The sequence below is a fragment of the Pituophis catenifer genome, unplaced genomic scaffold (assembly GCF_029215685.1).
Source record: "Pituophis catenifer annectens isolate HBS135680 unplaced genomic scaffold, rPitCat1.0.hap2 SCAF_1, whole genome shotgun sequence".
In the NCBI taxonomy this organism is placed as follows: domain Eukaryota; kingdom Metazoa; phylum Chordata; class Lepidosauria; order Squamata; family Colubridae; genus Pituophis; species Pituophis catenifer.
The window spans coordinates 193,373,342-193,386,889 of NW_027256881.1; the positions used below are offsets into that span (position 1 = coordinate 193,373,342).

Sequence of the window (13,548 nt, forward strand, 5' to 3'; positions counted from 1 at the left end):
CCTATATTTGCTGGCAGCACTGTTTTTAATCTCCCCTTAATCAGAATTGTAATAGTAGATTTTAAGGAAAGGGTTAGCCATCTGTAGAAGAAATGTAAGATCGAGATTAGACCTCAGGGGAAGATTAGTTTAAAGGACTGCTTTAATTCAAACCTAATCCCAATTCAAGCTCTCAAGGGTCACACCCAGATTTAGGGAGTAAATCACAGATTGCCAGGCACTTAAATTTATTTCACTCCTCAGCTAGTCTTAGCAAAAGACTTCCAGATAAGAATCAACAAAATTAGAAAGGTTATTGCATGCAATAATGGAACTTCAAATACAACAGTTGATTGTCCACTGTAGTGCATAGAGGACAGAAATTTATATAGCTTTAGGGTTGAATTCTTCCTCCTTTCTTCTGAATTAACAGATTCCTAGCAGGATGTTGAGAAGTAATTGTGATATGCTTATGAAATGGTTGTCTTTACCCTGGAATAATTGGGTCCTGCCTTAGCAGTTTCAGTCCTGTCAATACCTAATTTCTCACTGCATGTAAACATCTCTGTGATTTAGACATAGTCCTTGGAGTATGATCATTCATTCAGCGACCATTCAAAGTTATGATGGCACTGAATGAAGAGACTTATGACCTTTGCTCAAAGTTACAATGGATATAGCAAACCTGTGTGGGTTTCACTTACCTTTGCTACTGGTTCACTCGTGCTTGCTTCACTCACGTATGTGCCACTTCTGCACATGCACAGAGCGTATTTGATGGTGGGTGGGAGGAGCCTCCCGACGCCGACGCTACTGGTTTGCTTGAACCGGGGTGAACCAGTAGCAACCCACCACTGGGTCAAAATTCCAAATGACCAAAATTCATCCACTTGGCAGCTGAGTGATTGATTGTAAGTCAAGGACTACTGGTACCTGTAAGCTTCTCATATTCTCAAGTGAGGAAAAGATGATGGAAGATGTGACAGTAAACAAATAGGATAGCAGCTTTATATCCATTCCTGTCATTTAAAGTGTTTAAAGAATAGCAGTTATTGTTATATCTGTCAGTTATCTTAAATATTATAATTGATTTCCAGAATTGGGTGGAGCAGAATTGTACAGTGATCATAGATATCAGTATGGATAATAGATAAAGAAACTGGTTAAAATATTATTTTAAAAAGTCTGTTAAATTCAGGTCCATTAAAATAGCCAAGAATGAATGAAAAACAGAAAAAATTACTCCTACTGTACATGCCAAGCAAAAGAAGCAAATATAAATATTGCAAAATGTATATCAATTTAATGTATACAACATAAAACAACATGCAATTTTTTTCTATCTATCTATCTATCTATCTATCTATCTATCTATCTATCTATCTATCTACAGTTGCAAGAAAAAGTATGTGAACCCCTTGGGATTACATGGAGTTTTGCATGAATTGGTCATAAAATGTGCTCTGAACTTCATCTAAGTCACAACAATAGAAAAACACAGTCTGCTTAAAATAATACTACACAAACATTAGATATTGCCATGGTTTAATTGAATATAATATGTAAACATTCACAGTGCAGGGAGGAAAAAGTATGTGAACCTTTGGACTTAATAACTGGTTGACCTTCCTTTGGCAGCAATAACCTCAACCAAACGTTTCCTGTAGTTGCAGATCAGACCTGCACAACGATCTGGAGTAATTTTGGACCACTCCTCTTCACAAAACTGTTTCAGTGTAGCAATATTCTTGAGATATCTGGTGTGAATCGCTCTCTTAAGGTCATGCCACAGCATTTCAATCGGGTTAAGGTCAGGACTCTGACTGGGCCACTCCAGAAGGCGTATTGTGTGCTGTTGAAGCCATTTTTTTGTTGAATTACTTGTATGCTTTGGGTCATTGTCCTGTTGCATCACCCATCCTCTGCGGAGCTTCAGTTGGCGGACAGATGGTCGTACGTTTTCCTGCAAAATGTCTTGATAAACTCTGGAATTCATTTTCCCATCAATGACAACAATCCATCCAGGCCCTGAGGTGGCAAAGCAGCCCCAAACCATGATGCTCCCTCTGCCATGTTTTACAGTGGGGATGAGGTTTTGATGTTGGTGTGCTGTGCCTTTTTTTCTCCACACATAGTGTTGTGTGTTCTTCCCAAAAAACTCAATTTTGGTTTCATCTGTCCACAGTATATTTTGCCAGTAGTGCTGTGGAACATCCAGGTGCTCTTTTGCAAACTTCAAACGTGCTGCAATACTTTTTTTGGACAGCAATGGCTTCCTCCGTGGTGTCCTCCCATGTACTCCATTCTTGTTTAATGTTTTCCTTATTGTAGATGTGTCAACAAAAATGTTAGCATGTGCCAGAGATTTCTGTAGGTCTTTAGCTGACACTCTAGGATTCTTCTTTACCTCATGAAGCATTCTGCGCTGTGCTCTTGCAGTCATTTTTACAGGACGACCATGCCTAGGGAGAGTAGCAACAGTGCTAAACTTTCCCCATTTGTAGACAGTCTGTCTTACCGTGGACACATGAACATCAAAGCTTTTGGAGATACTTTTGTAACCCTTTCCAGCTTCATGCAAGTCAACAATTCTTGATCGTAGGTCTTCTGAGAGCTCTTTTCTGCGATGCATGGTTCACATCAGACAGTGCTTCTTGAAACCAATAAACCCAAAACAGGTGTGTGTTTTTAAAGGGCAGGACAGATGTCAGCAACACATCCAATATCATCACACTGATTGGAGTCAAGGTTGGCTCACTCCTGGCTCCAATTAGCTCTTGGAGAAATCATTAGGCTAGGGGCTCACATACTTTTTCCTCCCTGTACTGTGAATGTTTACATGTTATGTTCAATTAAACCAGATGACGTTAAACTTAGATGACGTTCAGAGCACATTTTATGACCAATTCATGCAAAACTTCACGTAATCCCAAGGGGTTCACATACCTTTTCTTGCAACTGTATCTATCATCTATGTTTTAAATTACCATCTTTTAGTAACGTGTAATCCATGCCAGATTGTAGCTTAATCTAAAAAATTCCTGGCAAAAGTGATTTAATATATTGAATGTAGGGAAGAACATTCTAAAAGCATATACGTTTTGATCTTAATATTTTCCTTCTCCGTTTTGTTAGGACCACCGCTTTAATGACAAGATCGACAAACTGACAGGATACAAGACCAAGTCATTGCTCTGCATGCCTATAAGAAACAGCGAGGGTGAAACCATTGGAGTTGCACAAATGATAAATAAAAGTCCTGGAGGTATTCCTTTTACTGATGATGATGAAAAAGTAAGATTTTCTGCCCTTTTTGTTTGATAATATGGAAAAGATCTCTTACGTAGTTAGTCTTATCTTTTTTCCTTGATTCTTATTTTATTTCATTTTATTTCCTTGTAAACTACCCAAAATTATTGTGTAGACAGACAGCCTTAAAATTGGGATATTAAATTAGAATTAAATTATTTAATAGCCAGCCGTTAAGTCATCACTTATTTGTTGAAATTGTTTTATTCATTAACAATTACAAATTCTTTGTACACATAGATCAGGCATGAATGATTATAATAAAATATGGTCCTCAAATGGAACACATTTTGTAAAATTTTACATATATCTGTAACAGGCCTTCATATATATATTTTTATTATTTTTCTTTCTTTTTTCTTTTTCCATTATTTTCTTTTTTCTTTTTCTGTCCTGCTTATTTAAAGAAAGACAGCATTTACAAACAGTCACTCAATAAACTGTTCTTCCAGAGATATCTAAATTAGACAACAACCAACATACCTTTTGACTTTTACCTCCCAAATGATAACCAGAGTAAGAGAAAACCATTTTCTGGGTGGAGATAGCAGTGACAACAGCAGCCACAGATTATGTAATTCCTTTTTATAATACATTTTTAAAAAATTAAATTCACAATTCAAGAGCAATTTTCAATGGAATTTTAGAGGTATACCCAGGTGCATCTAGATCAGTGGAATTCAAGGGTTCCAAGCTATCTGTCCTAGATCTTTCAGGACAGGAAAGGATGTCCAGGAAATGTTATTATTAAAAAAAGAGAAATGAAAAAGGATGCACATATAGAAATGAATCAGAAATGGAAATCTGGAGATATTTCTGTTTTAATGGTATATTTTGCTTGGATAGTAATATAATTTCTTAATGAACATCTTAATTAGTATCAGTAACCAGATCCCACTGAAAGTATGCATGTGTTTATGATGACTGAAAATGTTTCCTCATATCACTGTTCTGTTCTGTTTCTTTGCTCCCTTGAAATGAAAGCTTAATTTGGAACAAACCAGTGAAATTTGGGTACACTAATTTCTTTGCACATGTTTCATCCTCCCTTTAGAGCATTTAAGACATGGTCTTACTGTTGTGGTAAGAGCATTACAATCATAAATATTTTTTTAATTAAAAATACACAGTTTAATAGCAAAATGTACGCATTTAGGTCTTACAAGAAACAAATATTTAGCAGAATTGGATGAAGAGTTACTTAAAGTTATTATGTTCTGAGTTAGCCCTCTGAAAAATAGGGAGAGGATATTGATTTTCCATTTTTAGTATGCTGCAATAATTTGTATGTAATTATAACAATCTCAGATTGTAATGCAATCAGGTGTCCTCACTTTATTACTACCCATAATCTCTTTGCCCAAATTTTCAGTGATACTGGTAGATGAAATCATTAAGAATATTTTTTTTTTTCAAATTGCATCATGGTATTTTCAAGAGCTTCAGGGAATAAATAAGAATTGAGTATGGTTCTTTTTATGGCTTCCTATCACTGTGGAGGACCAGTCGAGCAATGGAAATCATGCTGATACATAAAAGAAAAGCTGCAGTGGCAATGTGGGGATACCTTTAAAGTAATGTGTTTTGCAATTATGTGCCTTAAAAATGGAATTAATCAATTGGTAGAAAACTAATGGATTTACTAAACATAAACTTAACACAGTTTGCAACAGAAAGTCAGTACTTCCCTGGGTTATAAAATTGGAGATTTGTTCGCTCTCTGTATGTGAACTGGCTCTTTATCAACATAATGGAAAGATCGATTAATATTATTTCATGTGGATAAGGTTTAATGCATTTTAAAAATTAAGTTTTTTTTAAAAAAAATATTAAACTTTTTTTAAAAAACAAAAAGAAAGCTTTGACACTTTTTCTGTTTCAACAGTTTTGCATCTGTCAAAAATTTCATAGTTATACATTTTTTCCTCCCTTATTTCTACTATATCTTTTATATATATATATATATATACTTCTAGTATTTATTTATTTATTTACATATATACATAACAATACCTGTGTACCCACTAGATTTTTGTGTACGAGTTTTGTCTTTATTTTTTTCCTTTCGTTTATTTTTATTTTGTTTTAGATTTCCTATCTTTTAGAAGACCAACGCTATGTTCACCTATTCAAGAGGCACATGGCTGGCTTAGTGGGTGAGAAAGTTAGACGCTGGCTTATCAAACTTTCCATAGTGAGAATCAAAGTCCTATAAACATTCATACTCTTTTGCATACAAATCAGGAAAAGGAGAATGAACAAGTTGAGTAGAGAACATATTTATGTGTATTGGATGAATCAGTGCAGTTGCTTCAAGTCAGAACTATCAACTTCTGTAGTTATATTTTAATGCCAATGCAGATTGCAATTGGAATGATTATATGTTGATATGTAACTATGCTGGTCTGAGCTCCATATAGTTTGCCCCAGCTTTAGAGCTCTTGTAAGCTAGAACTGGCTTATTTCCTTGCAAATCATATCAAAAGGTTTTAGGGCTTCTACTGGTGATCCTCCTTTTTCCCCAAACATCCTTGAGTCACTTCTCAGAGTTAGATGGACAGCATATAAATTAAATTAATTAAATAAATAAAATATATCCTACGTGATTAATTCATGCTATCCTCCTGACACAGGTGTGATGAATGCTATTGCATTGGCTTGGGATAGTTGTATCTTTATTCCTGTCCCAATGTTATCACTAGGTCCCATTCATTTTAGGGGTAGGAATGCTAGGATGTTGGCTTATTAAATTTAGGGACTCTCCTTTCTGTCATCCAAGTTAAATCATTGTTACCTTTGCCACAAATCTGGAAATGCCTCATCAGTTATATCTGAGATTTCCAGGCCTTGGAGCTCATAAAATTCTTTCCATAGTAATCCAGGAAAGCAGTTTCCATCCTCATTCTGTCCACTTCTAGTATTTCTCTAATGAATTCCAATAAAACTTTTCAGATGCTGGATAACATTTGACAGGCGAAGTAGGAGGGGAGAAATGGCATAATCAGAATAACATCTCAAGGAGCAAATTAATTATTTGGGCATGACATTAAAGAAAGACTTAATTTATAGGAAAATAGGATTGTAAAATGGAGGAAGAGGAGAAGGGAGATATTGTTTTTAACCAGATTTTCTGCTTTGTAAAATGGAGGAGGAGAAAGATATTGTTTTTGAGTTAAACCAGATTTTCTGCTATGTGGAAGGAATGAGCAAGTAATAAAATTTATATAAAACTTATTATATAGAAATTTGTTTTGCTGGCACAATAAAACTGTTTCCAAAAAGTGAGAGCCAATTTAGTCTAGTGGGTAAGGCACTAGACTAGAAAGTAGTCCTGTCTTAGCCATGAAAGTCAGCTGGATGACCTTGGGCTGGTCACCCTCTCTTTCAACCCAGCCCACCTCACAGGATTTGGGGAAAATAAGAGGCAGAAGGTGCGTTAGATATGTTGGCTGCCTTGAGTTAGTTATAAAAATAGCAGCAGAATACAAATAAATAAAGTCCTTTGAATATTGGTAGTGCTAGAAACAAAAAACATTGTAAAAAACAATCCTATTATATGTTACTAGTGTTGAACCTGACTTCTAGAAAATAATTGATACAAATGAAAAAAGCATAATAAAGAACTTTGTTCCCTAACAAAGTTAATACAAGTGGAGAGAATAAACTTCAGTCTTAGGCTGATGCTGATTATGTCAACAATGATATAGTATTTTGAAGATTAAATTCCTGTTTAGGAACTAACATCTCTTTCAAGAGGAAATAGGAAATTTAGTGATGAGCTCTTTAGTTAAGAACACACGTAGATCATTGTATTTTCTCTGTGGGAATGGCCTTATGAGTTGTGATGTAACGGCACAAAGTTTACCATGTTACACCAAAGAAAATCTGTCTGAAACTTCCTAATTGGTCCCATCAGGAATAGTTCATGGTTTAGCTGATATCTGAAAAGAATTTTTATAAAATGCTAGAATAAATGCCTTTGCTTGCTTCAGTTTTCAACATTTACAAAATGGGTATATCAAGAATGTTGCCTCACCATGTGTGTTTCTTAGCTAGATGGCTCTACCTGGCTGATCTTGGGGCAGAAGCTAAGCAGGGCTGAGCTGGGGTAGAATTTAGAGCAGGGGCGTCAAACTCAATTTCATTGAGGGCCGCATAAGGATTGTGGGATCCTTATCACCTTGGGGAGCTGGGGTGGGCGCAGTCAGGGTAGGTGTGGCCAGCTCAATGTCACACATGTTGGGGACGCCTGTGATGGCCCGACCACTCTGCCAGCGAAAATGGACTCCTGAGCTCTGTTTTGGGCTGCAACGGCGTCCTGCAACCCTCTGCCAGCGAAAATGGAGCTCAAGAGTGCCGTACGTGGCCCTTGCAAGCTCCATTTTTAGCTGCAACTGCCTCCTGCAACCCTCTGCCAGCGAAAACTGAGCTACCTCCCGAGCTCTGTTTTCGCTGGCAGAGGCACTGCTGGCCATCCGTTGCTGTTTCAAGGGCAGCCGTGCGCGCCAGATCTAAGTGCCCTGTGGGCCAGATCCGTCCCCCATGTCTTAAGTTCGACATCCCTGATTTAGAGGGAATTTTGCCAGAGAAACCCAAAATGTAGACTGGGTTGGGAAGCTGAAAAAAATATTTAAGAAGGGAGTGGAAAGGCATTACTGTTGCTGTGGTAAGAAAGTCTTATCTGTAAAATTATCAGGAATTGGGCTCACGACAGAGTCCCTACCTTTTTATAGCAAATTTGTAGGCAAAGATGCTTCTGGTTTTCCCTTTTTTGAGGGGAAAATTAAGACTTTCAAAAAATAAAAAAGTTTTCTTTTGATCACTGTTTTTTTTTTAAAAAATCTATAATGTCTTTTATTCACTTTTCACATATTTCTTAACTGGCAAGGAACAAGAATAAAAGATAACATCCAAGAACAATTTATTTTAGAATTCAGTTATATTTCCCTTTTATTGCTAGATTACTCAAAATTAGAGCTATAACCATTAACATATATATAATTTTTTCAGAACCAATAAAATATTACTCAACTGTATATGAATTTAATATTAGAATTTTATTGGTGATTTTTTTCAAGAAATAAAATTGACCATACTTTAATGTGCCAACTATCAAGTGATAAATTATCTGTGGATTCACTTTTGAGTATTATTGCTGGAGCTTTTTATTGGCTCCCTCAAAGACACATAATAATCACAATTCTTTTTGTTTTTTGTTTAGTTATTATTCTGAGTAATTCAAATTTTTTTTCATAAAGGAAGAACTTCACAAGTTTACTGCACAGTTGTTCCTTTCTGATTACAACTTCTCCAACATTTTGATATATGATTATGAGCTGTTTGCACTATTCTAATTGAAGTTAAATGCCAACAATGTACTATCTTCCACTGCATCTTTTGTATGGACGCTGATAGAAAATAACTTTATTTTTTGTATTCATTTTTCTAAATCAGTATGACAAGATTTGTTTAAAACTTCTTCAGGGGTCACCTAATTCTATATTCCAGTAATTGAGATTGTTCTTTTAGCTTGGGAACAATAATTGGTTAGTCATTTGTCAAAGGTAGCCTAACACCAAGATGCTGATTCTTTTATATCCTTCCTATTAAAAAGAAATTAAGATGGAGTCATTTGAGCAAAGACAGATGGCAACCTATTTGTAATTCAATCTCTACTGTGTAGTGCCTTCTTATTATAGAAGCTACTGACTCTGCCAATTGACTCCAAGGCTTCAGTTGTGTTGACTGATCTTGGTTATAGAATTCTTAATATACCATTAAAGTATTGTGAGAGTTACCTCTATCAGTGCTACATGTTAATTTTTCCTAAACCAAAACAGATTTTGCAAACGTTCTGTTTATGTTATTCTATTTTTATAAACATTTTGAGGAAAATTGACTTGTGGATCTATCTACTTTTTATTTGTGTTTGAGCCATATCCATTGTCTTCTTGGATCAAAGGATCCCAAGATTGCCACTTGATAACATAATTTTTGAAACTCCCCATCCTTCTTATTTCTGGAGTATATACAGGTAGCCCTTATTTAACAAACAAACAGCTGGGACTAGCAGCTCCATCACTAAGTGATGTTAAATGAAATACCATATGCTATGCAAGACGCAGGATGTCCGTTCCACATTAAGAGAATCATCCACAGGCATCGACTGCAATTTGTGACTTATGCTGACTTCTCTATTGGCTTTGCCTTTCAGAAGCCAGCTGTGAAGCTTGCAAATGGTGATCATGTGACAGTTGTGACATTGCAACTATCATAAATACATGCCAGCTGCAAAGTGCTAGAATGGCGATCAAGTGACTGTTGCATACTATGATGGTTATAAATTCAAGGGCTGGTTCTAAAGCTACTTTTTCAATGCTGCTATACGTTTGAATAATCACTAAACAGGGCAGTAATTAACCAAGGCTTACCTGTGTTTCCATAAACTTTTTCCATTAACTCTTAATTTTTTACATTGAAACTTTTTTTTTCTTTTTTAGTGTTAATATTTCATCTGGGATTTCTGGAAGAGTTTGAAAAAACAGGCCAACTAAAACAAATGCTAACTATTTTCCTTACATTTCCCCCCAAATTCTGAAATGGGTTTTCAGTTGTAAATTATATAACACATTATATATAATTATACAATTCAAATGCCAATAATGAGTAAATGAGATGTATTTGTCCAAATTTCTGATCTGAAATGTGTACTAGTACAATCTCTTAACTGGATTGATTCAGATATATTTTTTGAACCCAAATATAATTTATTGCTTTGCCTACCCTAATAACACATTGTTTGATAGAAATTTTCTTTCTAGCCTGTGGTTAACCTGTGATAGATTAAATTAGCAGTCAAAAAATCTTTTAAGATAATGTTCAGGAAGCAGACTTTGTTGTGCAGTGTATCCAGTTAAACCAGTATTTTTTCTAAATCTCAAATTTTTTTCTTCTCTTCTTCTCTTGAGCATTAGTCAAGTCCAGTCTAATGTCTATAATATCTCTTTGCACTTTTCCAGTATCAAGGAAATTTCATTGTATGTTACTTGAGTAGATGATTCTTTTAGTTGTTTATTGACTTGTTCAATGTACCTCCTATATTCTCTTGCATATGGGAGCTACTTCATTCCATACTACCTTCAGTTCTTATTTAGTTGCTCAAAACATTGACTGAACAGTGCTCAATTTTCTCCTGCTATGTGGAGCTATATCTTCCTCTTTCATTTCTTATTCATTGATAGACTGGTGTGTAACTTCAGCCTTTTGGGGAATCACCTTTCATAAACATCTTTTATTAGTAATCTTGCCAATTAGATGTCATTTTTGTGTGTGCATGTGGCTCTGAGTCCGTGATTCCTGGCAACTATCTGGACTAGTCCCTGCTGTTTTCTTGGCAAGTTTTCCGAGGTGGCTTGTCATTACTCCCTTCCTAGGGATGAGAGAGAATGACTGGCCAAGTTCGACCAGCTGGCTTTGTGCATAAGGGAGGACTAGAATTCACTGTCTCCCAGTTTGTAACCTGACGCCATAGCCATTATACCAAACTGAATAGTTAAATACAGAAACATAACTTATCAAAAGTGATGGAATTCAATTTTTTTACTACGGGTTCTGTGGGTGGCTTGGTGGGCGTGGTGTGGCTTGGTGGGCATGGCTTGTGGGCATGGCAGGGGAAGGATACTGCAAAATCTCCATTCCCACCCCTCTCCAGGGGAAGGATACTGCAAAATCTCCATTCCTACACCACTCCAGGGGAAGGATACTGCAAAATTCCCACCCCACTCTGGGACCAGCCAGAGGTGGTATTTGCCAGTTCTCCGAACTACTTAAAATTTCCACTACCGGTTCTCCAGAATCTGTCAGAACCTTCTGAATAGCACCCCTGCCTGGAAGACATCAATTTGTTCAATACACCATCTTTACTTCTGGCTAGCCACACACCCTTGTCCCCCTTCTTCTATAAGTGATTGTTTTATATTCTTTCAGATTAAAAAAACTCTTCTTGAGATAATTCTTGAATAACTGAAGCATTTTGAATTCATTAAATTTAACAAAAACTAAATAGTCTAAAAAGCAACAGTGTATAGATCAGCCATCTACAATACAATACAATAGCAGTAGCACTTACAATTATATATTGTTCCACAGTGCTTTACAGCACTCTCTGAGCGGTTTACAATGTCAGCATATTGTCCCCAACAGTCTGGGTCCTTTTTACTGACCTCAGAAAGATAGAAGGCTGAGTTGATCCTGAATCAGGATCAAACTCTTGGCAGTGGGCAGAATTAGCCTACAATGCTGCATTCTAACCACTGTGCCAGCATAGCTCCTATGCATAATTATGTATAGTAAAATATATTTCGCATAATATCACATAAAGTCTAGAGCTTTGTTCTGCTTCATCACCACAGCTCATGGATACAGTTAATCACAAATATTTTGAAGAGGGATGCATTCAAAATAAGACATTAATGTAATAATTACAAATTCCACTGGCTTCTAATTATGTAATAATAATTTATCATTGGCAGCCAGTGGGGGACATGAAAAAAATAAAGCTTTTATAAAGCAAATGACAGAAACTGAAAACTGGGATCAATTCAAAAAGATTAAGTTGTTTGGAGATCTTGGTTAAAGAAGGAAAATGACAAATGAGTATGATTTAACAGAAAGTACATGGCTGCTTGTAAAATTATGTGGTGGGTTTCTCTGTCGCTTAGTGAACCTGAGCAGGATTAAGGTAACATAATACTGTTTTGATATTGGTTTATCACTAGCACATATCAAATAGAGTGAGGAAGATTAAACTTTTGTTGTAATGATGACAATGCATTTCTTGTACATCTGGTTTCACACTGACCTCTAAGAAATTCCATTGCAGTATTAATATGGCTATATTAACCACAATATTTAATTCTAGTTATACCTTATATTTTATCTGCTCTAGCATGTATTAAAAAGACAAAAAAATTGGAATGAATTCTAGAATATTGTCCTTAAACGTTCTTTATTGGCAATTAACTTTGAAGACTACATTTCCATTGCATAAAGTGTATTTCTTGTTGACAAATTAACATAATTGGCCTGTTTTGCTGATACTTTAATTTTAACAACCTTTTTTTAAGTGGCCTTTATAAACTATTCCAGTTTTTCTTGACTGTCATGCTTGCAATGGATAAATAGAAAAAAAAAAAGACCTGATACATTAGCTTTGCACTGCAATTTAGTCAACTAGAATAAAGCTATTGTCTAGCTAGTTCGCCAATTTATGAAGTTCACTACACTGCTTGGCATAAAAAGCCAATTAAGCTCCCTGTGATATTTTCTTCCCATGCAGCCATGTCTTGGCATTATGTTTATTACTGCAGTCATAATAATTTTAACGCTTTAACGTATTTGGGGAATATCAAAGATAAGTATGTGCCATTGTTTACAGTCACATATGCTAATTAAAAATAGCAATATATTGCATAGTTTACAACTATAAAACATAATTAATGTTATACTCTCAAACAGCCTGTGTCTCTCAGTTCTATTGATACATTCAGAAGATTGTTAAATATAATTGGAATACTTTTTTATAATAGAAATATAATAGAAATGCCTTACTATATTACCAATTCTATTTCAAACCTTATTTCTGTTTGAATTGGTTTTATTATCGAAGCAAATAGAAATATATATTAGTATACACTAAAATATGTCAATTGTTTTGAATCCATATTATAAATCGCCATATTATAAAAAAGTTGAGATTCTGAAAAGAGTGCAGAAAAGAGCAACGAAGTTGATTAGGGAACTAGAGGCTAAAACATATGAAGAATGGTTGCAGGAATTGGTTATGTCTAGTCTAGTGAAAAGAAGAATTAAGGGTGACATGATAGCAGTATTCCAATATTTGAGGGACTGCCACAAAGAAGAGGGAGTCGACCTATTTTCCAAGTACCAGAAGGCAAGACAGGAAACAATGGATGGAAACTAATCAAGAAGAGAAGCAACCAAAAGCTAAGGAGAAATTTCCTAACAGGAGAACAATTAACTAGTAGAATGGCTTGCTTTCAGAAGTTTCAGGTGCTCCATCACTGGAGACTTTTAAGAAGAGATTGGACAGCCACTTGTCTGGAATGATATAGGATCTCCAGCTTGAGTAGGATGTTGGACTAGAACAGAGGTGAAATGCTACCAGTTCGGACGAACCGGTATTTCTGACTATCAGCTCTGCCGCATGATTTATATTAGCTAGAAAGCAGGATTTAGTGA

At 35.6% G+C, this 13,548-nt stretch overlaps 1 protein-coding gene across 1 annotated transcript in view; it reads left to right on the plus strand.

Moving 5' to 3' along the window:
* Positions 1-13,548, plus strand: part of PDE11A (phosphodiesterase 11A) — a 169,979-nt gene that overhangs the window by 28,983 nt on the left and 127,448 nt on the right. The window contains exon 2 of the mRNA XM_070956878.1: positions 3,115-3,273. Coding sequence (XP_070812979.1) covers positions 3,115-3,273 — 159 coding nt within the window. The remainder of the gene's footprint in view (positions 1-3,114; positions 3,274-13,548) is intronic.